Raw genomic sequence first — 27,154 nt, 5'->3', positions numbered from 1 at the left:
ACCAATGTCAAGACAAACTCCCAGCGCTCAGGTCTAGGTGGAGTGTAAGTTAGTTAAGAAGTCAGTACCTGACAGCACGAGGTGAAGGAAGGTGGGACATGAATGTTAATCAAGCTAATGAAGTTCTGGAAAGAGCGCAGGCTCATGCAGAGAGAGCCAGATATCACACACACACACACACACCCACACACACACAGCACAGCAGCTAATACTAGACGGCTGTGCCACCAGGGGGCCCGCTGGTACACAACAGGAGTAAACAAGTAAACAGCTTACAATAAATGAGACTCTTTACACATTTCCAAAATGTCCGGGTTAGTCAAGGACAACAGCATTGATGAAAAGTGTGCGTATATTGAAAAGTAGGCTATTTGTAAATAAACGTGCGAGTGTGTGTGTGTGTGTCACCGCGGGACGATAATTGGATGTAGAGTCGGCAGCGTGTTCATCAGACGGCAGAAGGACACTTGACTGGAAATGGGCCGGATTTGAGCAGGAAATGGCCAGACACAAATTGCAAACTACATTCTTAACAACCATATCCATCAGGTCATCCATCCTTATAGCCATCTAACCGTTCCTCTGTCCAATCAATTACGAAATCTATCACCCCAGCACTCACTAAATCCTTCCATCTCACTGCGAATGGCTCATTTTCCCTCCCTCTCACGCAGTTCATTCATTCGCCCCATTCTTGATAGTGGCAGCGAGATGTGTTTACTCTTCCTTTGACTGCCAGGTATAAATATTGATGTGTGGACAGTCCGGTTGAATGTCACGGTCTGTTCAGATAGTGAGAGAAAGAGAGAGAGACATTGTTGTGATCCTTTATGCACTTTAGAGTTCCATAAACAATCAACTTGAAGTGTCCGTTCCAGACTCTTGCCTGAAGATTTATCAGACAGACATCCATTACACTTCATTAACAAATAAACTCATGGAAGTATTAGGTATCTTCTTCATTTTTCATCATAACTTTTCTTTGTTTAAAATATTTTGTTTTTAAATTCATTTAAAATTTGTTTAAATGGGACATCAGATGCAAAATTCTTAATGTCTTAGCAGTGTGTGAACACAACCACCCTACAATGATAAAAATCTATTCACTCTTTTTTTTAATCCCCAAAAACTTAAACTTAAAAAGTCTCAATTATAAAGCCGTTTTCATTTTCTGAGTAGTATGATGTCATACTGCTCAGGCCCCGCCCACGACCACTGATGGACTGTCCCATATTAGCATATTTCTGCCCTCAGCCAGTTGTACGCTGTCCGCGATTTTCTACGCGCTCGAGCAGCTGTGGCGACATGTCTCGTAAGCAATGCAGGTTTTTACATTTTTAAATTGTAATAACATTTCACAGTATTGCTGGGGTTTTTTCTGCATTTTTTTAGTCAAATGCAGCCTTGGTGAGCATAAAAGACTTTATAGAACATAAAAGAACATTTTCAAAACATTTCAAAAACATTTTTTAAAAATCTTACTGACCACAAACTTTTGACTGTTAGTGCTTTAACAAAAATAAAGACTCACGTTTCTGCTTTAATTCTGAGTTATATATATATATATATATATATATATATATATATATTAATGAAAACACATTTTTGTGAGGTACAAGTAAAAATATTTTTCTTTGTTAAAGAGCATAAATATTGAAATAGAGAGTATAAAGTTTTGAACCTGCAACATTAAAGGTGATACCTTTTTATGTAATAACTAACTTTTTGATTCATATTTCTGCAGCCAGGCAACAAATACTTCCAAGGCAAGGTGAAATTCTTCCTCAGTTCTGAGTTTTAAAGCTGTTTGAAAGAAACACACATACAGTATACACACTTTATACGCCCACTCTCTGTCTGGCAAATACATCTTAACATGCAACTCATACACAGACACATACCTGCAGCCTTTCTTCATTCTTATAAACACATCTTGCCTTGTTACCTGATAGAAGCTGTTTTCTTGCCATATCTTTGCTTATATAGACAGTTGAAACTGAGCATCCCAAATGGCCTCGAGTTGAGCTTGTATTTCAACGTGAATTTAACTCATCTCTAATGTACCATTTGGCTTACTTACCATCATTAATGGCAATACACTAAAGTCTTCCTGATTTAGTTGTTGCTGGAGTCTAACAAGGTTAGATAGCCATACAGATCAGTTGTGTGAAAATGATGGGAGATATTCACATTGCATTAAGTCTTATGAAGAGGACTAATATTAGGAAACCACATATATTACCGTACAGTGTGAAAGTGAAGAAGTTGACAGCTATGTACTGTACCACTAAATTTTGCCTCATTATTGGTCTTAGTAGTTGGACACATGATACCTTGCTGCCCTCCAACTGTTAAACAACAGTCCAATGTATTAGTATCTAGAAAGTAAGGTATATAATGATGAAATGTTTGAAATTGAAATGATTTTTTTCTTTGCGTTTTTATTTTGTGCACTGTTTACTTGCAGGGACTAACTGGACCATGCTAACCAGACAAACCTTGACCCCCTCGGCTGTTATTTGAGCATAAACCGCGCTTCTCTGTCAAATAAGTAACATCTCATCCTGCTGGTGACTGTTACCATGTTTATGACATATTGATTTGATTTTGTGGAAAGCTGCACTGCGGTAAACAAAGAGCTCCTGCATTAGATGTGGCAGGAACTCTGCTTGGTTTTGTTGTTCTCTGCCTCTTCAGATGTCTGTTGTATAACTCTATATGTATACAGCTGCACTCAAGCATCAGTGAAGGAGTATCTTAATGCATATCAATAGTATGTGGCATAAAACAACTCAAAATGTTGTTTCATATGATGGTTAGCTGCTTCTAGTGTTTGGAAATGTTATCTTTAAAAGTAGTTATATTATAGCACTTTTTTCTAATAAAAGTAACTAATTATGTTACATTTTATGAAACTTTACAAGTTTTTATTGTTAACTTAACTATTAAAATTTGTTTTCATTCATTGAAATGAAGGTGAAATAAGATACACCGTAATCTACAGTATATATAAATATTTAAAAACTTAAATGTAAATTAGAAATGTTGCAAATAACATAAGTTTTAGTTGAAAATTACTGAAAAATAAACTGAAATAAAAAACTCAATAAAATTATATATAAAAAACAAACACTAATAAATATAACATAATAACAAAATCACTAAAACTACAATTAAAATAAAAACTGAAAATATATATAAAAAATTAATACATGCCACAGTAGTGTACAAATAATACTAAACACTGGTTTTGCATTTCTTTTCCATTAAAACAGTTGTAAATATATTTTTATAATATAGTTAACATGTTAGCTCCATTGTAAGACTACATTTTTACTTTGTCAGATTACTATTTTTATGATTTCTTGTTCTAATAAAATATGCTTGAAATTTTGCCATGTAATTATTAATTTTAGTTTGTTTAGTTAGTTTTAACTAAATTAAAATGGAAAACTAACTAAAACTAAAATGACATCTAATTTTAATTACCGAAAACAGCATTTTAATTGACAAGAAAGTGGAAAATGACACCAAATATTTCAACATTTCTACATTTTAGATTTTCCTAGAAAGAATACCACTCCACACATTACTTCCAAAAAGTCATTTGTTAACATTACAAGTAGCGTGTTACAATGGCCCTCAACACTCTTTTTTTCAGTTTCTTTTATAAAAACATAACTTTACTAAAGACAAGCGGGTACTAGAGTGTTCTAGTAGATCAGACGATAGTGGGACCAGTGAGAGTCCCTCGTTCCATGTTTCTGCTCTCTTCCCGGGATTTGAGTTATTCATAAGCTGTGAAGTCATCGGGAGCGAGGCTGTCTGCAGTGCTCCATTACTGCCAGCTCCCACCGTGCAGCAGCTTCACCTCATGTTGTTTAGTTCGGCCGTCTCTGACGAGACTCTGATCTAATAGACCTGAGTGATCTGCCAGTGGCAGCAGGAGGGAGACGCATAGCGGCAAAGACATTAGCTGTTTACAGGGATCGTCTGTTATCTTTCACACAATATCTCCTGCCTTCGCCTTTCCTCCCCGTCTCACCTCCTCCCACTCAAGTGAGAGATCTTGCAGACCCATAGAGCATGAAGAGAATTGCTTGCAGTTGGGTCAACGCACAAGTCTGTGTATCTGTGCGAGATCATAGTATCTTTTCATCTTATCTTTCATACTGTGCTGCTTGATATTAATTTTATAACTTTACAACAGAACTTTGAGACCTCTGAATTGTAGCAATTTCATTTGTAAGTGAGCAATACTGAGGAATAATAAGCTTTTTAGTTAAATGAGATGTCTGCACTCAACAGAAATTCCAAACATCTATTAAACAGAGCTATATATGACTTTTCAAAGAAATTAATAATTGGGAAGTCTTTATACAATTTACATTTCAAATAAAAATATGAACAGAAATGAGAAAAAACTAACAAATTTGCATATAAATTTGCATAACAAATTTGAAATAATGCATTTTCATAAACCACCCAGGAAATAGGTTAATTTTGAGAATATCTGAATGTATTGAAACATTTTCGAACATTTTGTTGTAGTATTTGTAAAATTAATAGTATTATGGTAAAAGCTCACTGTCACTATTAGTTAAGCCACTGGCACCACTTACCCTGACCCACATCATTTTGGGAAAAATGGTTCATTTAGTAATTCATGACTGATTTTTAGCCAAATAATTTACATGGGTTTATACATGGGTGATTCGCCTTATTTTTAGACTTGAATAATTTTTTATTTTTATCTGCAGTGGGGAAAATGTACTTTGCCATGCGAAAAACAACATAAAAACGATTAACACGTTTCTTATGTGCATCTCTCAGTTATAGGCATGAATGGGTCCTTGGTTATATGACACAAATTATACACAGTTTGCTAGATTAAAAGGGCAACGGTATGTGGTGAACCTTATGCTAGTATACACTAACATACGACAGCACACAGTATTGTGGCCAGATTAAGTATAATGCATTGTGACACAAATTGTGCTGGATAAAACAGGCTCACCAGCAGGATTCTATGAATTTATGAATAAAAGAGAAGAAACACCATGAATATTTTGCAAATTCTCTTTGAAATTCATACTCTCAGTTATCTATGGGAAACTACAACCTTCACTATATGGTTTTCTCATTACAGCGAACTTCCACATCAGATTAGATGTAGGTTTATGCACCAGTGCAATGAACTGTATTGTTTTCCAGAACTTTGAGAAGACAAATAAATGTAGGGAAATATATGATGGCTTTTGATAAATCAGTCAAAAACTTCTAATTAAGAAAATTTTATGGTTAAGGCTTTTTGCAACCCATTTTACTTATGTAATATTATGGGTTTCTGAATGAAACAGAATATCAAACAGGACAAATGTAAGTCAGGAACTGATTGATTTTTAATTATATTGTCAATATCAAAGTCAAAAAACAGACAAATGTTACTAACAATTCCAGGTTTACTGAAAAATGACGCATGGTTCAGTCAGTCAGTCGTGAACTCAATAACGGTTCTGAATGATTCATCTTAGTGAGTCTGATTCAAACCATTAACTTGTGAGTATAAGAGAGAGAGAGAGAGAGAGAGATGCAGAGCGTGTGCAGAGCAGGGAACGCGAGGAACAGTATTGAGAACCGCTGCTTTAGAACATTGATTTTGAAACTTGTGAATCCATTAGAATCGTTAGAAGACAGAATCGCGATTCATATATGAATAGATTTTTACGTGCACCCCTAGTTTATATACTATATAAATATATATATAGAGATATAGAGAAGAGGAAGTTTATATAAAACAGACAAATGTTACTAACAATTCCAGGTTTACTGAAAAATGACGCATGGTTCAGTCAGTCAGTCGTGAACTCAATAACGGTTCTGAATGATTCATCTTAGTGAGTCTGATTCAAACCATTAACTTGTGAGTATAACTAACTGACTTATTAGAAAGAACAGGTTTATAAGGAATTGCAAATCGGACATTGTTCTTATATGCAGGAAACACTGGTGTAAACTAATGAGTTAAATGAACAAACCGTACATGGACATGCGCGATTAAACTGCCAGAATTTTAAAAGACGATATCTCCGTTTGCATTGAACTTCGTAACTTTGCAGATATTGTTTATGCTCAAACAGCAACATTAGACACTAATGTTAAAAAGGTGAAATCGCAATGAACCACCCCTTTAAGAAAGTAAATACACTCTTAAAAATAAAGGTTCCACTGATGGTTCCATGAAGAACCTTTAACATCCACAACATTTCCATTGCATAAAAGGTTCTTTATAGTGGGAAATGGTTCTTGAGATTGTTGATTTTTTTTTTTATGTATGAACAGATTACAGTAGAAAAAAACCTTGATGGGGGGAAAAAAACTAACAAACAGGCATCTCCTCAAACTCTTCTCCTAGCCTGTAAATAACCTGCTCTAACTCTCAAACCCATGTCAGAGCAGTGCCTGCAATGAATCTATCAACCAAAAGTATCATGCATGGCTTTGGCATCTAATCGATGCTAGTCTCTGCCCTTCCATAGGTCAGTGTCAAAGCATTGAGACGTCTCTGCCAGAGCTGCAGAGTCTGATTCAGTATGACTCAGGCCATCTTCCAATCTCATTCCCCATTAAGAAGGCATACACTTTGGACTTCAGACTTTTCCCATAGTGAATACTAACGAATATGTTTCTGAATATCTTTGGACACACACTTCTGTTCATTCACAATAACCTTTGATGTCAAGATGATGTTTGTCAGGCTGCTGGGAGACCATCTGGAGCTGCTGCAAGCAGTGGCACATAAACATTAGCAGTCAACCACAGGAGTCAACCTCCCTCTGTCCACCCGCCCTTTCTCTAAACTAAACACAAGCAAGGACACCACTTCACTGAGCCATATGCTCCTTTGTTTCAGCACATTAGAGTGGACTGAGGCTTTCAGTATAACTTCTCGTTGGTTGCGTTTTGAATGTAAGCAGCTCACTGAAAATTCCTGAACCCAGAAGTTCACTTTCATGGTACTTGGGTTGTAAAAATGTATAAGATTGAAATGTCATCCTAACGATCCCTCTCTTTCTTTTCCCTCAGGTGCAAAGGTCATATTCTCCCAAGTACAGACCATAAGAAAGGTAAGCCTATTCATCTGAACGATCACAGGGTTTTACACAAGTGCCTGCTTCACATCGTGTGCTACGGCCGCTGGAATTATTGTGCATTGGCACCACTTGGTGGCTGCCATTGGAGAGACAAGACTTTAAAACCCCAACCTTCCCTTCTATTTATAGAACCAATAAAATAGTTCTTTCCTGTGTTGACATTTTTTTTAAACATGGCCTGCACTTTACATCTTTTAGCCCTGTGGACTTTTAGAAACTAAACTCTTAAAATACACTTTTCACAGTCTCACTAGTTTATTTAATTAACAATGATTTGCCTTTTGTAAAGGCACAATATGTACGTTTTTGCCACTAATTTTAGTCGCATTTTCAAAACGATAACAAAGGCGAAGATTGATGACGCTATGAAGGAGAGGGAAACGATGGGAGATGTCGTTTTCACCATCCAGAGATGTCCGAATCATGTTCATGGATGTAATGAATTAATTGTTTTATTACCTGTACCTTCCAAAGTTATTCAAATAGCCCTGTGGACTTTTAGAAACTAAACTCTTAAAATACACTTTTCACAGTCTCACTAGTTTATTTAATTAACAATGATTTGCCTTTTGTAAAGGCACAATATGTACGTTTTTGCCACTAAATTTAGTCGCATTTTCAAAACAATAACAAAGGCGAAGATTGATGACGCTATGAAGCAGAGGGAAACGATGGAAGATGTCGTTTTCACCATCCAGAGATGTCCGAATCATGTTCATGGATGTAATTAATTAATTGTTTTATTACCTGTACCTTCCAAAGTTATTCAAACAGCGAATAAATTATACAGAGAAAGCGAGCAAAGAATATTTACATTGTCAAGGAACAGTATGACTGACTTCAGTCTAGCACGAGTTTAAGCACTCTCAAAAAACTCCCCTTATAATCAGTAAAGCTGATGAATGAATCTCCTACTTACATTATACGTACATCAGCAGTTTGTTGTTTATGATGAGGGAATTCGCGAGAGAGCAGAATTCAGTCAACGAGCACGCACAATGAACAAAACAACTGGTGTTTCAGCGATGACTCATCTGAACGCCTCTGATTGGCCATTGCATTCATTAGCTCAACAGACTCGTGTGTGATTGGTTGTAATGCGCAAAACTGTAAAAACGCGTAAAAAGAATCATGGTGCAACATTGAGCAGATCTAAATTTAATGCTGCAGTCAACACTTTTTTCATTTTATTCGCGACAGCTGTAAAGGATTTAGTTTAACTGTACAACAGCATTTTTGTCCACGCGTGTTGCCATAGTTTCTACAAGCAGAAACCGATAGCGTGGATATTACGCCATTGATAGGCGACAATGAACAGGGACAAGCCATTATTTAAAATGTGAATTTCTCTGGATTTACAAATCCTTGGGAACTTTTGGGATAACGTAAGTACACAACTGCATGAAATATATAACACTGAGCAAGTGGTTTTTGGATATTTTATTATGAAAATCTTACATATTGTGCCTTTAATTTGTCTGCTAAAAATATCCAGTTGAGAATTTTGAATGAAAGTTAAACAAATTCCCTCCACACATCATATTGTGTATTTGACAAAACATTGTGTGGAAATGAAATTTTTTACTTTGGAATAAAATGGTAATTTCATCAGTTGGTATCCTAAATACACACAAGTAAATAATATTTTCACACTTTTTTGCAAACAACTGTGGGTCGGCTGAAATTTTTATTTAAAGTGATATGATACGTACTAAATACTTTTAAAATAATGTCTGGGTCTGGTACAAAGGCAAAACAAAAAAACTATTTTGAAAAGTAGCAAATAAATAAACAAATAAATAATCCAAATCGGTTTAAATAGGAAATTCATATAACAAAAGTAAAAAAGTTAGTCTTAATAAAAATCAACCTGTTACATAAATACCCTTGTGAAAAAGAAGCAAACTTTAGCATTTTAAAAAGAGTACTTACTATGGGAGTAATTAATACTTTAAAATAATATAACTAATTGTGAACTTAATGTAATGTTTTTGAACGCTTAATTGTGTTAATTGAAATCGAAAGATAATGTACTATAGTTTAAATATATATTAAATGCAATTAGATCAACTCAAGAGTTCTTTAAAAAATTTATTTTTTACTAAAATATACTTTAATGTAATTTCTATTGATACTTGTCATGTATTTACACATTTGCAATGAAGTTGAATTAAAAAATTATAATCAAGTACTTTGCATGTGCTTTAATATGTTTTAACATCATAATTAGTGTACTCCTTTAAAGCATGAAAATGATTATTAAATCAATGATTTAAAATGTTTTTTAAAGTAAAGGTTATTACAAAGTGTACTTTTAAAAAATGCACTCAAGTGTGTTAAGAAACATAGTGATGAAAATGTACGCTCTAAATAAACTTGTGGCCTTTTGTTAAATTTTAAATTAATATATATATATATATATATTTTATTTTTTTTTTACTTTTAGGATTTGAAGTACACTGCAAATGCACTTTCAGTGCAATTATGCGCACTGCTTTTTCACAAGGCTGTGCCTAAATTTGAAAAAACACTATTATTGATGCTGACTACTCTTATTCTCTAAATTGCAGCAACCATGTCCTTATTGTCCTGACAATGACAAACAGTCTGATCCAGCAGAAGACAACTTTCCTAGACCTGCGCAACCAGTGCAGCTTCCAGTCTTCCCATGGGTCCAGCATTCTTCTCTAATCAACCCCAGAGACATCACTGCTGCCCATGTCACAAAGAGCCACCGTAAACTCCTCCTCAAGAGTGGCCCGCTTGTCCAGCAGCTTAATGCTGACCCTCCTGGCCAGATCAAAGAGAACCCAGAGCAAATGACTCAGGTGCAGCAGTCCCGTCAGAGACTTATGAGGGAGGTCTGTGCCAAATACACAAGCGGAACCACCAAACAGACTATAACCCGCATGCATGTGTCCCGTATCTTTGTGGAGGACAAGCACAAACTCCTCTACTGTGAGGTGCCCAAGGCGGGCTGCTCCAACTGGAAGAGGGTGCTCATGGTGCTTCAAGGTCTCGCTTCTTCCACTGGAGAGATCCAACATGACGAGGTGCATTATGGGAATCACCTTAAGCGTCTAGACTCATTTGATCAAAAGGACATCATTCATCGTCTGAAGACCTACACCAAAGTCCTCTTCCTGAGGGAACCTTTCGAAAGGCTAGTGTCTGCTTTTCGGGACAAGTTTGAGAGTCCAAACTCATACTACCACCCAGTGTTTGGGAAGCCCATCATCTCAAAATACCGCAGCAATGCAACACAGTACGCTTTACGCACGGGAGCGGGTGTGACCTTCAAGGAATTCATCCAGTATTTGTTAGATGTGCATCGGCCGGTTGGCATGGACATCCACTGGGAGCCTGTAGGACATCTTTGCAGCCCTTGCCTGCTGGACTATGATTTCATTGGGAAATTTGAGACTCTGGAGGAAGAAGCCAATTTCCTTTTGAGAAGCATCGGTGCTCCTAGCAATTTAACATTCCCTAGTTTTAAAGACAGGAACCCTAATGCAGAAAGGACATCTTTGGAAATTACAAAAAGATATTTTGCACAACTAAATGTGACAGAGAGACAAAGGGCGTATGACTTTTACTACATGGACTATCTGATGTTCAACTACTCCAAACCGTTTAAAGATTTACACTGAAGCTTTTACAGTAATCTCATGAACTTTCTGTTGCCTGGTGTTCACATTTTGTCCTAGTGAGGTTATTTTATTACTTTAAAATGTTTTCGTTTATTTGTTAACGAATTTCAATGTGAAATATTAATCACACTCTATATTTATCTCTGCAGGCTGGTCCTTGCGTTTATCTTGTTATAAACTTGTTACAAAACTTATTCAATTCTATTCAATAAGAAACCCCTTAATGGAACAATCTGCCCAAAAATGAAAAATTGGACATGATTTACTCACTCTTCATGTCGTTCCAAACCTGCGTGAACCCTGAACAAATAACAAAATATTTTGAAGAATGTTGCAGCTGTTTTTGTAAATGCAATGAAAGTCAATAGGGTCCAAAACAACGGTGGACAAAAACAAAAGACATTTTTCAGAATATCTTCTTTTGTGTTCCACAGGTTTGGAATGACATGAAGGTGAGTAAATGGTGTCAGACGTTTTTGGGTGAACTGTCCCTTTGTTGTGTGTGATTTGTTTTCTCAGACTGCCAAGAATGAATAGCCTGTACTAAGAGCATCTAAAATGTAGCATAATGTTATTTATTAGTGTCAAAGGAAAGTGATTTTAGCACAAGTCCAGCTGTGAGTATCACTTTACTCAATATACCATTGTAGGGTTGCCAACCGGGACGTCCCGTATTTTGGGCCTAATTGATTTGTCCCGTACGTGACTTCCCTTGTCCCGTTTTTTGACTGCTACGCTGATCTAACCACTGACTGATACAACAGCAGCGGTGCTGATCACTTGAGAATGATCACCGATACCTGTCATCATCCAATCACAGCCCCCCTCACGCGGTTATACGTTAAGTAAATCAGAAATCATGAACATAACTGTTCGAGGAAGGCTGCACAATCCTCTGCCGGCTGGTCGCTCCCGCCTCACAGCAAGCGGCGCTCGCACTAACCAATTCTGTCCGTGTTTTCACTTCAGTACAAACTGAATACAAACTACGTGATTATTTTTCACGAGTCCAACATCCCGCCGCGCATGAGACGTGATCAGTAAGGGAAGTCGTCTTTCACTATTGTAATGTTGTTAAATAGAGAAAAACTTTTTATATTTAAGTAACTAATAGCATAATTATTAACCTTGGACCTTATTCTTGAAACACAAAATTACCAATAAAAAGGTGTCAAGCACCAAAAGCAGCCCATATTAAATCTATAAGCTGTCTTTAATTGAAAAATACGCATTTTCATGCATACATGGGACAATCCGTATGGTGATTGTCCCGTATTTTCATTTTCTGAAGTTGGCAACCCTGTACCATTGCGAAACATTTTCAATGACCTGCTACACCCTTGCCTTACTTTCAAATTTCTCATATTACAACGTTTTCTGTATATCAATAAATGTAAGCACAATATTTTAATGTTAGTTAGATGACATCTCTGTGTTATTACCTTCTTTATTGTTATAATGACAAATCAAAATTCCAGTAATTTCTAGGTCTCGGTCACTAGTAGACATGTACAGGAAACTCATAACAACCTCTTTCGCCCTTTGTTTGAAGGTTAGTTCCATATTTTTTGTTTGTTATCCAACTTATTTTTCAGGTAAGCTACTTCCTGTGAATGTGCAATTCTTTAGATTCATTAGCCGCTATTGATAAGTAACCAGAAGAATGACAAAGTGCAGTAAACGGTAAAACTCTTTACGTGACAAACCAGTGTGTTCATGATTATTATAGTAAATTAAAAATAATATGATAACAAATACAAACTTTCAAAATCAAGTAGCATAACGGACTGTTTTTGTACAGTTAAATAGCTGGAAGTGGATGATACTGGAAGCCTCGCCCATTCAAGATAAAAATTTATTTTTATTTTTATTAAAAATAAAAGTAGAAGTGATGCAACCTATTACTACAGGATGCACAGGAATAGTTACTTCTGAAAATGACCTCAGAGGATTTTTTTCCTGTCGGAGGCATCAAGATAATATGCAGTTACATACAGATTTTAAAATGATTTCAATCATGTATATATATTATTTTTCTGCCACTTTATCCCAGTATTGGAAACAAAAGCAGCAACCCCCCCTCATGCAGCAGTTGATCTTTACATCTTGTCCTCCCACTCCAATAAGTCCTCTGCTGCCTGGAGCAACTGCGTTTTTTTTAGCTCCACCCCCTCCTTATCTCACAGGGCCTGGGGCTTTGACATCCTGTTCTCTCTCACAATCGACAGACTCAAAGGGCACATCAAATCAGCTACTATTTGTCACGTGGAAGACAGAACAAAAAAAATCCTAATTTTTCTTTCTTCAGCACCAAAATCATATTTAAAAAGGAGGGGGTAAGAGAAAAATTAGTCTCTCCGTATGATTGGGTTTTGGAATGGAAGGAGCTGGAGGCAAGAGAATAAGCTCTGAACTTTTAGAAATTAAGTTATTACAAAAAGACTCTGGAAAATCTAATTACCAAAAGAAGTGTAGACAAAATGCAACAGCATCAAAAATGTTTAAAATTGTTTCAGGTGAGAAGATGAGATGTTTGACGTTGCAAGTCATGTCCAGCAGATGGCGCTGTGGTTTAATGAGGGACAGAGGCATCATCGGAAAATAACTTTCAAAAGGGAATAGGCTATGTAGATTTATTTATGCATTCATGAATGTTGCACAGGTATTACATCTGTCTCTCTTGGCAAAACAGTGGCTCATGCCTCCAAATGTGTAATAATTCATCGTACTAGAAATACATACACTTAAAAAATAAGCGGTTACATAATTTTAATAATATTATTTAAATTTTAACACTATAATTTAAATACTATTAGTGGTTATGAATTAACAATGTTAATATTAATGTTAATAAAGTCCTATGGATCACTGATACGAAATTAGTTCATGTGAATTGTGAAAGTTTTAGCTGCTATTGATTACCTGGACGCTTTTGTTTTTCTGTCTTCAGGATGTTTTATTTGACTCGCTTGAATATAAACACAACTGTAAGACCAGGGATAGTAAGTGTTACTCAGATATATAGTTTGTTGGCATGATGCACATCATTGGGATAACCATTACTCCCCTCATCTCTCTGTAAATTAAGGAAATGAAGTGCAGGCGCTCGAGGCAACATTCTAAGCTATTTAAATCTTTAAATTTACATCTTCCTCCAGCGTCAAGTAATTGAACTAACTCCGGGCTTGTTCCTTTAATTGGACAAAAATATCTTGTCTTCCTGCTGCTCGTCTGATGTGGGAAACTAATTTCAGCCAAAGGCGAGAAAAATTCGGTTGTTAAATCCAAATAATTTGCAACATATTCGTGTATACAAACAGATTTGCTTTGCAGTGTTTTCACTCGAGAATGTGGGCTATTATGTGGAAGGTGATAACATTAGCTCTGTGCCAAAAGATTACTGAAGGTAATTGGAAAAGACATTTTAAAATTCAAATTTGTGACAAGAAAATTAAGGGTTCTATCATTTTTCCCCTTTGCACAACTAAAAACTGAAATGAAATATATTGCTAGTTAGTTAATTATTTATTTATGGAAATCTTAATTCATAATTTGTACTCTGTTCGTAGGTTGTTTGACTTCCCAGGAAATACAACTGCGTTTAAACGCGTTTTTAGGTCATGAATCATTTTTTAACCTTTCGTTTAAATGTACAAATGCCCAACGCGTCGTCAACGTTTGGTATGTTTTGTTTTTGTCGTAAACATGGGTTATATTGACGTCTGACGTTATACTGACGTTTGAAGTCACTTACCCTTATCTTTTCAGACCGTTACTAATAGGCCTACGTTTTATTTCAGATAGGCCTACTTTATTTGTATCCTGTTTTAGGTGGCGTTTTCATGCTATGTCACCTAATTGCAACTAAAAGGAAACGTTTTGGAAATGTTGTAAAAACGTTCTTTTTTTTTTTTTATTGGCTGCGTTTAGTTTGGTCACTGGTTGGCGCCAGATGTCAAGGTACAGAACATTTTAACGAGAATGGGAACAATATTACAGTGGTCTTAAAACAGTCAAGTATACTTTTTGTAACAATGTTTTCAGCACAATGAGCCTGTCTTCCACCTGAAAGCTGTGTGCCATGGCAGACATCTCTATCTAGCCGCGCGCAAAAAATTGAAATGGCGCGTTTGGCTCGAGGCGGTTGTGTGGGCGCCTTTTGCAGAGGCACAAAGCATATCGATGTACGTCATTTAGTTTTCATGGCCAGCAGAACATTATAAGAACGCTGTGAGAAACATATTAAACCAAATTAAGAAGATACATTCTTTTATGCCCGTAAGTATCTCTGGAAAAGAAATGTAAATCAAAAAGACGGGGGGGAAATCATAACGTATGTAATGCCGTTTAAAACAAAAGATTGTTTCTCTTTTGCTCGATGAAGGTTAATCAGACATGCACACAGGTAACTTAACCTAGTAAACCGTTATCCCCGCGCATGCACATATTGTTCAGACGCGGCAAGTAGATGAATAAATGACGATAAATGCGATTAAAACACATATACGTATACTTCAAAATGTGAATAGCAAGATCAAATGTTGTTCTTGTAACTCGCCCCAGCTCAGGCAGGGTTGAGCTAATTGTAGCCTAATCCTGCCCCGGGGCGTTTGGAGAGCCTTGAGCAAGAATTCTTGTTCAGCTGTCCTCTGTTATTCGGGCTGGAACGCTGTGCCTTCAACGCACTCTCACGCTTCAACAAAAAAAGGAGCAAGAAAGAAAAAAAGCGAGGCTAAGACACGCCACGATCGATCTCATGTTTTAAAGAGGGCTGAAGATACATTTACTGCTATGTCTTCCAAGGTAAGGACGCAGCCTTGACTGACTCCCCTGTGTAGCTTTTGTGGAAAGTGTCAATAGCAGTCTATGGTCTGTGTTTTAAGCGAGTTTTTAAAGCCACAGCGACCTATATAGCGCTGCGTTTGCACCGGCGTTAGATTTCGCTGGATTCTGAAGGGAATTGTCGCCGGATTCTATTCGAAGAGCTCTTGGAGTGGCGAGAAAATATTACGAAAAAGTTCTTTCTAAAGGACGAGCAACCTTCATCAGAGACAGTCTGCTAGAATCCTCCTCAGATTGCGTCGGACATCCTAAAATGTTTGAAACGGTACGGTGGATTCTGTCAAATTCTCGAATGTTTCTCTAGCGCATCTTTGCATTCGTTCTCAGTGTGTGTCGTGCTTTTGCAGTTTTAGATCAGGGAGGGCTGATTTGAGTATACAATGAGAGGTCAGAGCGCTACTGTATGCCCATTGCGTACAGGAAGTGCGGTACAGAGAGTTGTAGGGCTATTTTACGCACTCCAGGGACCTGGCGCAGTTTTTGACATCACAAACTATTATTTCTGACTTTGATGTTTGATGTACTCTTTGATTATATCTCATTTTGCACTCACACTCTAAACCTCTGCCGCTCCCGACCTAGTACAACTAATATATATATATATATATATATATATATATATATATATAACAGAGGACAATTTCGAGATGGATATCACTCAAACTTATGATAACGTGCACTTACTAACTGAGTGAGATGTTGATTCAAACCGCTTTGACGGATTCAGTGTTCATTCAGTGAAGGATTCGTCAGGCTGATTTTAAGTTATGAGTCTTTTTGAGTGATTCATTAAAAGAACCGGCTCATAAGAGTCACTTGTTCGTTATGTCACTATGGGCTACTAGTATAATTGTACGTTTGCTTTTCGGATTTTACAAGAAATATATGATTTCTTGTCATTATTTCTCGGAACTCGGTATTTTAATGTCATCAAATGCAATTCAGACGAATGAACACTCACAACTCCGGTAAAATATTATTTATTTAGCCGTGGCGCTGTAGATTCACTGATTGATTTTTTTAATATTGTGAAAAGTGGGGCAGTTCTACCCAGGCCCAAAATCCTATGTGTATGTATATACTCCTCATAATATTTCATTTTTTTTGTCTTTTACAACATCTTTTAAAACTTTACTATAGCCAAACCAGTGACCAGTTACATTTTTGAGATTTGATTTTAAATCTAATGGCTAGACATAAGATACATCATCCTATACAGGAGTAGCCTAAGTCTCTGATGTACGTACACCATGGGCACACATTGCTTCAGGCATTGTGCCTCTGGAAACGGGACTTTAACCATCTGTTTAGGCGGAATTGTTCGTTACTCCAAAGTCCAAACAAGTCGATTCATGCCACAATAGCAGTCAAGCATCATAGTCCCTATGGTTTTAATTAGGGATGCACCGATACCGATACTGGTATCGGTATCGGGCCCGATACTGGCCTCCTGTACTCGTACTCGTACTCGTTAAAATGCCCCGATACCAAACGCCGATACCACACAGCATGTGATAAGCGCCATATTCAAACAAAGAAACACTGACAACAGACAGCAGAAAGGAGTTATGGATGTCTACTACGAAGTATATGTATGCAATGAATATAAGTACCAAAAATAAAAGTATCGGTATCGGGCGAGTACTGGAAAAAGTGGTATCGGTGCATCCCTAGTTTTAATGTAAAGAGCTGTAATTACTAAGGAGAGGACAATGAGATCAAATATTTTAATGAAGCATCATTTAAAACCTTTACCACGAATTGAAACTTTATTATGACGCAGCATCATTTAGATTTTTATATTTGACCTTGTGGGAGTAAAAGTCTTATTTACTCTCATTTTTGGCTTCAATTCAAAATGTTGATTCATTTGCTCTCAGAAACTTTTAAAGAACTGAAAAGCTGTTGGTGAAGAGGTGTTTTGCGTCTCACACATTCGCCCAATATCTTTAATTAGGAGTTTACACTTTTTCCCTCTCTTTCCCTGGAGGTAGACACCTACAGTACTAGGATCCATCCCTCTCTCTCTCTCACTCTCCTTCTCTCCCTTTCGTGCTCGCTAATAAGCATCACTCCATTTCTCCCCTCCGGTTCCATGAAAAAAGGAGGGGGAAAAAACGGCAGGCAAATTTTCTTAATTAGACTTGTGGTGCTAATTCTTAAGGTAAAAACGCAATTTAAGGGAAGATGTAAAAGTGATCTCCTGCGTGCTTGCAGGCCAGAATCGCACCTTAGATCTCGGAGATTGAAGGGGAGAGGGGAACCAGGAGCTGTTTATTTGATACTGTGCTGTTTGTGCAGGAGGGAAGGAGCATGTCTCGGCTGTCTTTGACCCGGTCCCCAGTGTCTCCTCTGGCCACTCAGGGCATCCCACTGCCGGCTCAGCTGACTAAAGCAAACGCTCCAGTCCACATTGACGTAGGCGGGCACATGTACACCAGCAGTCTGGCCACCCTCACCAAATACCCAGACTCCAGGTAAGACCAGTTGTGATTTGACGCTGACCGTTTTTGGGGTTTACTATGATTTATGTTGCCGTAAAACTGTGTCATAGTCGTGCTGAGCTGTCGTGAGAAGTTCATCATTTTCATCTTTGTAACAGTTATGTAAGTGCATATTTAAGTGTTAAACTAATGAATTTACATATAAATAGGGCGATACATTCAAATGTTCTACTTTTAAATGACTTAAAGCTCAGTTTTTTTGTGATCAAAAGCCACTTGTAGAGTCATGCAATTCCTACGTGCTGCATCCATCCAAACCGTAATCTACGGAGGTTAGAGACGTACATGTGTGTGTGTGTGTGTGTATGTGTATGTGCAAGATGGGAAAAAAGTGAGAGCTTTGCCACATCTGTTCAGGTTAACAGAGAGCGTGGCTCGCTCTGATTTATTAATGGATATGGAGCGAGAGAGCAACGGGAAAGAGGGAGGAGAGGAAAATGGGGGGAGGGTGAAAAGCAGGCAGCATTTTAATTGCTTTTTGGAGAGGAAAAAAAGAAAGGCTGAGATGAAAAACTAAGATTGCCTAAAGCTATATGGTGAAATTCTAACTGGGGGAACGGCAAGACCATATGAGAAAAGGACCACCCGAGGCACAAAAGGGGGAATTGGTTTTCTTATTAAGTGTTTTGCATCGGTTTCCAGAATGAGAGAGAGAAAGAAAGAACGGAAGAATGAAATAGGATGAGAGAATGAAATAAGAACATTTTGCAAAGATCAAGTCGATTTATCCAAAGAACAGAAATAGCATACGACATAATTCCAAATGCCTGACCCCATTTCATCAATTAAATCAAGTTAAATAATCAACTTATACGTTTGCCGTTAAACTTATTTCAAATGTAAAATGTGGAGAAAGCAGTTTTTAGAGAATATCTTTTACAATGTGACATGATATGAGCAAAATCATTCTTAATGTAGTGTAGTGCTTGCATAGAACTTTTAAAACAAAATGCTTTTTTAAAATGAAAAATCATTGATTTACATTTTTTCCCTCCAGAATCAGTCGCCTGTTCAACGGCACAGAACCGATTGTTTTGGACAGTCTGAAGCAGCATTATTTTATCGACAGAGATGGAGAGATATTCCGCTATATCCTGAGCTACCTGAGAACCATCAAACTGCTTCTTCCTGACGACTTCAAGGTAACGTGCACATACCCAGTGTCTCTTCAGCAGGTCAGAACTTTCATTTAGTTCCTCTTTTAGCATCACGTCAATAGCCTTACGCTATTAAAGGACCCAGACAGAACCTCACAGCAGGTTTATTCAATTTCCATTTGTTTGGAATTATCTTAAGCTTCATGTCTCAAATATCCCTGGATGCTTGTTGGATTATCATTTTCCAAGGTTTCAAACAACTTAACCTGTTTGCTGGCAAAGACATCTTGGCAATTCTTTGCATATTGATACAAAACTTTCCACATTGGCCAAGCACATTTATAGCAAAATAAAATAAAATAACAAATAATAACATAAAAAAATAAAAAACAGAATAAAAGAGAACCATAAAGTCTAAGGTGAAGTTTAAAGTTGGATTCAAAATAGTGTGAAATATAATTTCTGACTTCATACACATAGCTGTGAGTGTTTTCTTCAATGCCAGCACATAAGTTGGTGAAGTATTATGCCCGCCTCAGTGAAAAATCAGATGGGTAAAGGTATTTGTGTCAATGGGATTAATTAGGGTGAGACTAGTCATTTGTGCCTCAGGCTCGTGGCTAGCTTTTCTCTACTGTGCGAGGCCGTTTGATAACAGAACATAAAATATGTAACTGCACTTCATTACATCCCATTATGCTTAACTTTTCACACTTTACCCATCAAAACTCACCGTGCCCTGACTTGCAAGAGTGGGAAAACTCAATGACTACATGAGCTGGTCACTGTTGGGTTTGAGGCCTATAAACTTTCACACTTATTACCCTTTCTTTTTCATCCAGAGGCTAAGATGCTGTAAAGAACCACTGAATATTTTCAGAAGAAGCTGTACATAAGCGAATGATGCATGTTGTCAGATGGAGCAGCACCTCCTGTGAGAGATGATGGGATACATTTGATCTCCTCCCAGATGTCTGTTACGTTTGTGAATTCATTAGACTCAACTTATTGGCCTAATTGACAACATTTTTGTTCTTCTAGAAGAGTTTGCACTTGAAAACCGTGTAGCGCATCTAGCTTCATTTGTCCATATGGATATGGCCTAAAGACTAAATTCTCTCTTCTGTGGGCTGTTGCTTTTACATTCTCTTTCCCAACAGTGAGTCACAGAAGAAGCCCTGTTAAAACATACCCAGCATTCGCTGCAGACCTGGGAAAGAAGCGCAGCTTGTTTTTCTTTGAATTAGCAAGAGCCCGAAGGCCTAAAGTCTCTGTATCCATGTTGTCAGCACCAGTATGGGCTAAAGAAAGGAACATAGGGAATAAAGAGAGAGAGAAAGAAGAGAGGCTGAGGGAGGGGTGTGGGTAAGAAAACAACTCCTTTTCTTGTGGTAATTGTAAAAGAGCGTTGTGTCTGAGATGCTCGGTGCTATTGTTCTCTGTGGCGTAGCCTGCAGTGGAATGAGTAGGCTTACAGGGTGGGGATGAAGAGCCGGCAGGGTCGAGATCACAGCTATCTCTCACGGCCACGAGGAAATAGGCCACCAGGCGCAGAACCAAAGAATGCTGTCAGAGTTTCGAGCAGAAATGGCTTTCAGGCCTCATGTTTGGGGTCTGAGAGTACCCAAGGCCCTTTTAATATCTCGCAAAACATTAACATTGAAGTATCAGGTTAACGCTTCATGACGTTTCCTAATCTAATGAGAACTGGCAAATTTTGAGCTTGATAACATCCATCAAACTTCCTGCATGACAAAATGTACCTCACTATTTGGACTCTCAAGAGCCCAGGTATATTTCAAATCATTTGAAACATTTTCAGAAAATCTATATATATATATATATATATATATAGTTTATGTATTATTTATATATATAATCTTCACTTTTTTCATCCCCTCCCTATTCATTTTATTAAATAATATATAATATATTATGTATGTTTTGTTTTGTCATATTTAATAGTTTTTTTTTTTAAATGTCTATATATTGTTTTTATTCATTTTGATTTATTTTAGTCTATTTAGTTTTAGTTATTTTAGTACCTCAAGTTAAACGAACTGTCTTGGCACCTAGCTGAATTTGTTTATTGTATATATAAATACACACACATGCATGTATATATTTCAGAAATATATGTTATGTTTATATATTAAATATATTTATTTATAATATAAATTTTAAGAATATAAATATAAACATAAACATGTAAATACATGTAAATATGTTCAATATATATATATACTGTAATAAATATTCACAGAACACACACACATATATTATGCAAACAAAAACTTTTATTTTGTATGTGCGTTTGACAGCACTAATATATATATTTTTTTGTTTTCTTCCAAGTAACAGAAATTTTTTTATGGTTTTAGTTTTACTTTAGTTAACAATAATACAAAAATAGGTTGAATTCAGGTAAAGTGGGACACTTTTTGGCATTGATGTGACTGAAAAAAAATGTCCCCTTTAACCTGAATTAATGAGTAAACAATTGTTTTAAAATTTAGAAACAAAGTAAGTATGAACAGAACATAAGGGTTTAATATTTAGATGTTTTTATTTCAATTAAACCTGTAGTATTGGTAAAAGTAAAGATAAGAAAAGCTTGCATGCAGTATAACACAAGGGGTAACACCACTAACTTTGGTTTATCATTCATTTTCCTCAATATATGCCCATACCACCATGTTTACATGGAAAAATGGAAATATTTTCATTTTTGCAGTGATTGTAATGGTAGGACTGAGGCGTGTTGCCATCTGGTTTAGTGGTGAATGAAAGGCGAGTGTACGTGGGGTAAATGTGCTGTAGGGTGAAGGACACCTCAGGCAGAGGCAGCAATCTGTGCTGTCCAACCAGAGAGTCTGTGAGTGAGGGGAGAGCTGGGGGGCTTTAGAAACCCACCCCTTGTCCTAGTCCTGGCTAAAGACGGGTCAGATGGGCAAAATTGCTCCATGTGTTGGTCTGGGTTCATGCTCAATGCTAAACGACATGTGCTTTGAAACATACAATATTCAATCATCATGTGGTATTGAATTTCTTCTTTCATTTTCTGATATTATTAGCCCATCATATATTTCCTAGTGGAAAATGTAAATCTAAAAATCTTTTTAGTGATGGAGCAGCAATGGAAAATAACTCGGTAATCACTCAGTAGTCAATTTTTTGTTTGTTTCTATTCTTTCATTTGGTGGTTTGTTCGCTCGGTCATTCATTTGGTTGATGGGTTGTTTGTGCATTTGTTTGTTCGTATTGCCATTTGTTTGCTCACTTGGTGGTTTGTTTGTTTGCACATTCATTCATTCATTTGGTGGTTTGTTTGCTCATTCGTTCGCTCACTTGGTTGTTTGTTTGTGTCCTTGTTTGTTCATTCGCTCATTTGTTTGTTTGTGCATTTTTGGTCTGCTTGTTCATTCATTCACTCAATAGCTGGTTAATTTTCCCAGTTTGTTCATTCATTAATTTGTCTGTACATTTGTTTGTTTTCTTCTTTGTTCATTTGCTCAGTGGGTTGTTGATTTATTTGTTCATTCATTCATGTATTTGTGCATTTTTTTTGTCTGCTCATTCAATCATTTGCTGGATGGGTTGTTTGTTTGTTTGTTTCTTTCTTTCCGTGCATACATTCACATCCATGTTTTGTTCCTGCAGGAGTTCCAGCTGCTGTACGAGGAGGCTCGGTATTACCAGCTGACGCCCATGGTGAAAGAGCTGGAGCGCTGGAAACAGGACCGGGAGCAGCGGCGGGCGGCTCAGCCCTGTGAGTGCCTGGTGGTGCGGGTGACCCCTGACCTGGGCGAGAGGATTGCCATCAGTGGGGACAAGGCCCTCATAGAGGAGATTTTCCCAGAGACAGGGGATGTCATGTGCAATTCAGTCAATGCCGGCTGGAACCAGGACCCAACCCACGTTATTCGCTTTCCACTGAATGGCTATTGCAGGCTCAACTCTGTGCAGGTACAGCAGTCATTGAGTAATACTGAAACAATATTTGATGGTCATCATCACTGACTAATACACTACCGTTCAAAAGTTGGGGGTCGGAAAGATTTTTAAAATATTTTTGAAAGAAGTCTTTTATGCTCACCATGGCTGCATTTATTTGACCAAAAATACAGTAAATATTATTACAATTTAAAATAATTGTTTTCTATTTGATTATATTTTAAAATGTAACTTATTCCTGTGATGGCAAAGCTGAATTTTCAGCAGTTATTATTCCAGTATTTAGTGTCACATAATCCTTCAGAAACATTTCTTATTATCATCAATGTTGAAAACAGTTGTGCTGCTTCATATTTTTGTGGAAACTGATAGATTTTTTTTCAGGAAGCTTTGATAAGTAGAAAGTTAAAAAGAACAGCATTTTTTAAAAATATAAATATTTTGTAATATAATAAATGTCTTTACTGTCACTCATAATTAATTTAATGGACCCTGGCTGAATAAAGATATCAGTTCTTTCAAATAAAAAATAAAAAACCAAAAAATCTTAATGACCCCAAACTTTTAAACCATAGTACATACTTGGGCGAATCCAGAGAAAACTACAAAATTACAATTATAAGAATGTAATGTTGCAATAAAGCATGTAAGTAAAATATCCAGACACATTATGGTAATGAAGATTTGGGAGGAAAATATGATTAATTGTCATGAAAATAATGTCACAATGAAAAAATATCTAAATGAAAATATTTTTTCATATATATATATTTGTTATTGTTTTTGGAGTAAATTGTGACCTGGGCATGTTTTTTTCTTGAGATTCACCTATTTGTGTGTAGTTTTAATCACATTTGACAAGTGTAGTCCAGGCACAATGAACCACAATGCTCGAGTTGGAAATGGAAATGCTGGTTTGTACCTGGACCGCAACATCTAAATCCCAAAAAATGGTCAAAAAGCTCTAAATTAAAATTAATAATTACATTTAAATATTGAAATTACATCATTTTAAATTAATTAAGACTGTCAATCACTTTTGCCATATCAATGAGCCTATTATAAAGCATTTGCTCAAGTTTACAATTTTGACTTTGACTGTGCTGATGTGTCTCGGAGGGAGCTCGACTGCGCCTGCCAACCAGAAGAGATGTGAGAGGGTGCAAGATGTAGTAGGCAGGTGTGGATGAAGGTGTGGCTCCACAGCTGCAGAGGTGCAGTTATGCCCCATGTCATCTTCTCACATACTTCACGATTTGGCTGTTTGAAAGGTGCTAAAATAGACACACATCCTGGTGTACACACAGACACATCCACATACATATGTTTTATAATGTCCGGTACCTTGAATCCTGGAGGCGATGCTAATGTGGGGAATATGTAGTCATGAAACCGAGAAGAGAAGAGAGGGAAATGATATGCATAATTTATTTTTAACTCGTCCTTAAGACAAATCTCTCTGTTTGAAAAAGTGCTCCAACATTTCTGTGCCTGAAGCATTTTAAACACACATGCTACATTTTTAATACTGTACTTTGGTTTCTTTGAACAACCTAAACTGGTTTACGCTACTTTTTTTACACACGCCTAATTGACTTACTGTATAACTAATTAGTGTGTCTGATAACACTTATTTTTTCCCCCCACTTTTGCGCACTTAATTGACTGAATCATGCGGTTGGATTTTTTGAAGTGCGTCTTTGTCACACATCTCGGGTGTTCACGAAAACCCACCTATGAAATATGAGAAGATAGATCAGAGAGGACTGACAAGAGGATGAGAGATATGGAAAAAGACAGAGTGAGGGAGCCAGTTTGTTGCCAAGAAATTGTAGCCGTTTACTGTAAGAAAGTTAGTAAGTGATGCAACCATCAGCGCAGTGAGTGTAATGTCAAAATCATAAGCCTTCAGATATCAATGCCTGAATACTTGAGAGGCATGTGACACTATATTATAGAGTGTCACAAGCCTCTCAAGTATAAAAGCTTCTGTCTTACTAAAGACAGAATGAACGTATCTAGAGTCTATATACGTTCATTCTGTCTTTAGTAAGAACTCTAGATATGGATGTATTTTATGAAAGGAATGGATTAAATACAAATTAAAGGTATATTTCATCCAGATTTCACTCGTTGGAATAGAAGATATTTTGAATACTGTTTTTGACCATACAATGAAAGTCAATGGGGTCCAAAACAGCATTGAACTCATTAAATGGTCAGCAAACATGGAGGCATTTTCCAAAATCATCTTTTCTTCATGAGGGGGGTAAAAGATTAATTTTTTTTTACATTTTTTGGTGGACTATCCCTTTAAGACAAATTTTCGAAATCCACTGGAAAAAGTTTGAAAATCACACAAAAAGAACGAACTTCAAAGTCAAACAATTTGTGTATTAAAACTAGCTTCTGTAACACTGATGCAACCGAAACCTTACACGAGCCTTAATGCCGATATATGTTCTTGAAAAGAGCTATCTTTCTTTGTGCACGGTAGGCCCTTGAATCATCTGCTGATTACTTTCATACCTCATCTGTGCGTAAGTCGTAAGAAGTGTTCATTTCCTCTCCAAGTTTCTCCGCAGCCTCAACTTCCAAATTGAGGATAAGGGTGGACATTTTTTCTCAGGCCCTGTGCAGTTCAACTGATTCCTTCGTCTTTTTTTTTTTTTGCAGAGGGACTTTTATCTGGCTCTGTAGCCCCGAGCCAGAACTTTCATTTTCATGTGAAGCACACTTGAAAGAAGTGCAGGAGTAAGTGAATACTCAAGGCTGCATGTATTGAATTTCAAAAAAATCTACAAGCACTCCAACAGATAAAACATTTCGTTGGCTGTTTGTGGCGGCGGGAATGACAGCGACAGCGGTCGCCCAGAGACGGCTCTCGGTGAGGGATCTCTGACAGTAGCCAAGATTGTGTGCATTGGGTTTGTAATGAAAGAGCCGGGCAGCTTCAGTGTGGGAGCCTATTCTCATTTGACTCCGCATCAAACCCCTGTAAACAGCCCAGGGGATGTCTCGCTCCCTCTCATCCCGGGTGGATGGTCTGGAGTGAGAAACATCTGAGGGTAATGCAAGCGTGAAGTTGTTGATAGCACTGTTACTGAGATTGCACATTTTAAATGTGTCTTGATGCAACTATGTGAAGTGCTGATAGAGTGGCATAAATAGGAGTTTACTTCCAAAAAACTCATACCGAGTTTCTCATATTCAACGGAGAACTCAAAATAGACAAAAATTCCCCTGGTTTCTTTTAGGTCACAGAGAGACTGTTGCAGGTGTTGTCTTAATGTAATTATCAGAAGTGCTGATGGAGTAGCATAAATGGGAGTTTATTTTATGGAAACTTCATCTTACAATCTCTAACTCCCCTGGTTTCTCTTAGGTCCTGGAGAAATGGTGCCAGAAAGGGTTGCCATCTTGATGCAATTATGTTAGCATAAATTATTTATTCCAAAAACTCAAAAGTTTCTCAGATTTAAAGGTGCAGTAAGCGATTTCTGAGAAACACAGTTGAAATTGGATCGGACAGAGCACCAAAACACACTTGTAGCCAATCACCAGTAAGGGGCGTGTCCAGTAGTGATGGGGGCGGTGCCTGTGTTGAATAGCATGTTCAGAAATTTGGGGGCGGAGGCAAGATAGGGGCAGGGCTCTACGCTTATTTTTCTTTTTAGGAGCGCTTGTGCTCCTAACTTAAAAAATTTAGGAGCACAGTCAAAAATTTAGGAGCACCAAAATTTGATCAAAAAATAGCCTTCCCATTACGAGGTGATATTTGACTCCTTAAAGTGATTTACAGTAGAAATGTTTTTACCTTTGTAATGGCATTTTTCTATCTTTATTAAAAGTATGTAATCTTTTATGTCAAATTTAACAAAAAAAAATTATTTTATAAGCTTTTTAAAGGGGTCATATGATGCTGCTAAAAAGAACATTATTTTGTGTATTTG

At 37.0% G+C, this 27,154-nt stretch overlaps 2 protein-coding genes across 3 annotated transcripts in view; both read left to right on the top strand.

The window, feature by feature from the left end:
- LOC107716655 (carbohydrate sulfotransferase 8-like) overlaps positions 1–10,804 on the top strand; it is a 58,863-nt gene extending 48,059 nt beyond the window's left edge. Inside the window, exons 3-4 of the mRNA XM_016523151.1 lie at positions 7,087–7,127; positions 9,725–10,804. Coding sequence (XP_016378637.1) covers positions 7,087–7,127; positions 9,725–10,804 — 1,121 coding nt within the window. The remainder of the gene's footprint in view (positions 1–7,086; positions 7,128–9,724) is intronic.
- Positions 10,805–15,372: 4,568 nt separating this feature from the next.
- LOC107716706 (BTB/POZ domain-containing protein kctd15-like) overlaps positions 15,373–27,154 on the top strand; it is a 15,242-nt gene continuing 3,460 nt past the window's right edge. Inside the window, exons 1-4 of one of the 2 annotated variants that reach the window (XM_016523224.1) lie at positions 15,373–15,607; positions 17,948–18,123; positions 19,148–19,292; positions 22,908–23,213. In XM_016523224.1, the coding sequence (XP_016378710.1) occupies positions 15,596–15,607; positions 17,948–18,123; positions 19,148–19,292; positions 22,908–23,213 (639 nt within the window). In that variant the 5' untranslated portion in view covers positions 15,373–15,595. The other variant, XM_016523225.1, reaches the window with a different exon arrangement.

The sequence above is a fragment of the Sinocyclocheilus rhinocerous genome, unplaced genomic scaffold (genome assembly GCF_001515625.1).
Source record: "Sinocyclocheilus rhinocerous isolate Xijiao unplaced genomic scaffold, SAMN03320098_v1.1 scaffold1201, whole genome shotgun sequence".
Lineage (NCBI taxonomy): Eukaryota > Metazoa > Chordata > Actinopteri > Cypriniformes > Cyprinidae > Sinocyclocheilus > Sinocyclocheilus rhinocerous.
This window is presented reverse-complemented; position numbering and strand designations above follow the sequence as displayed.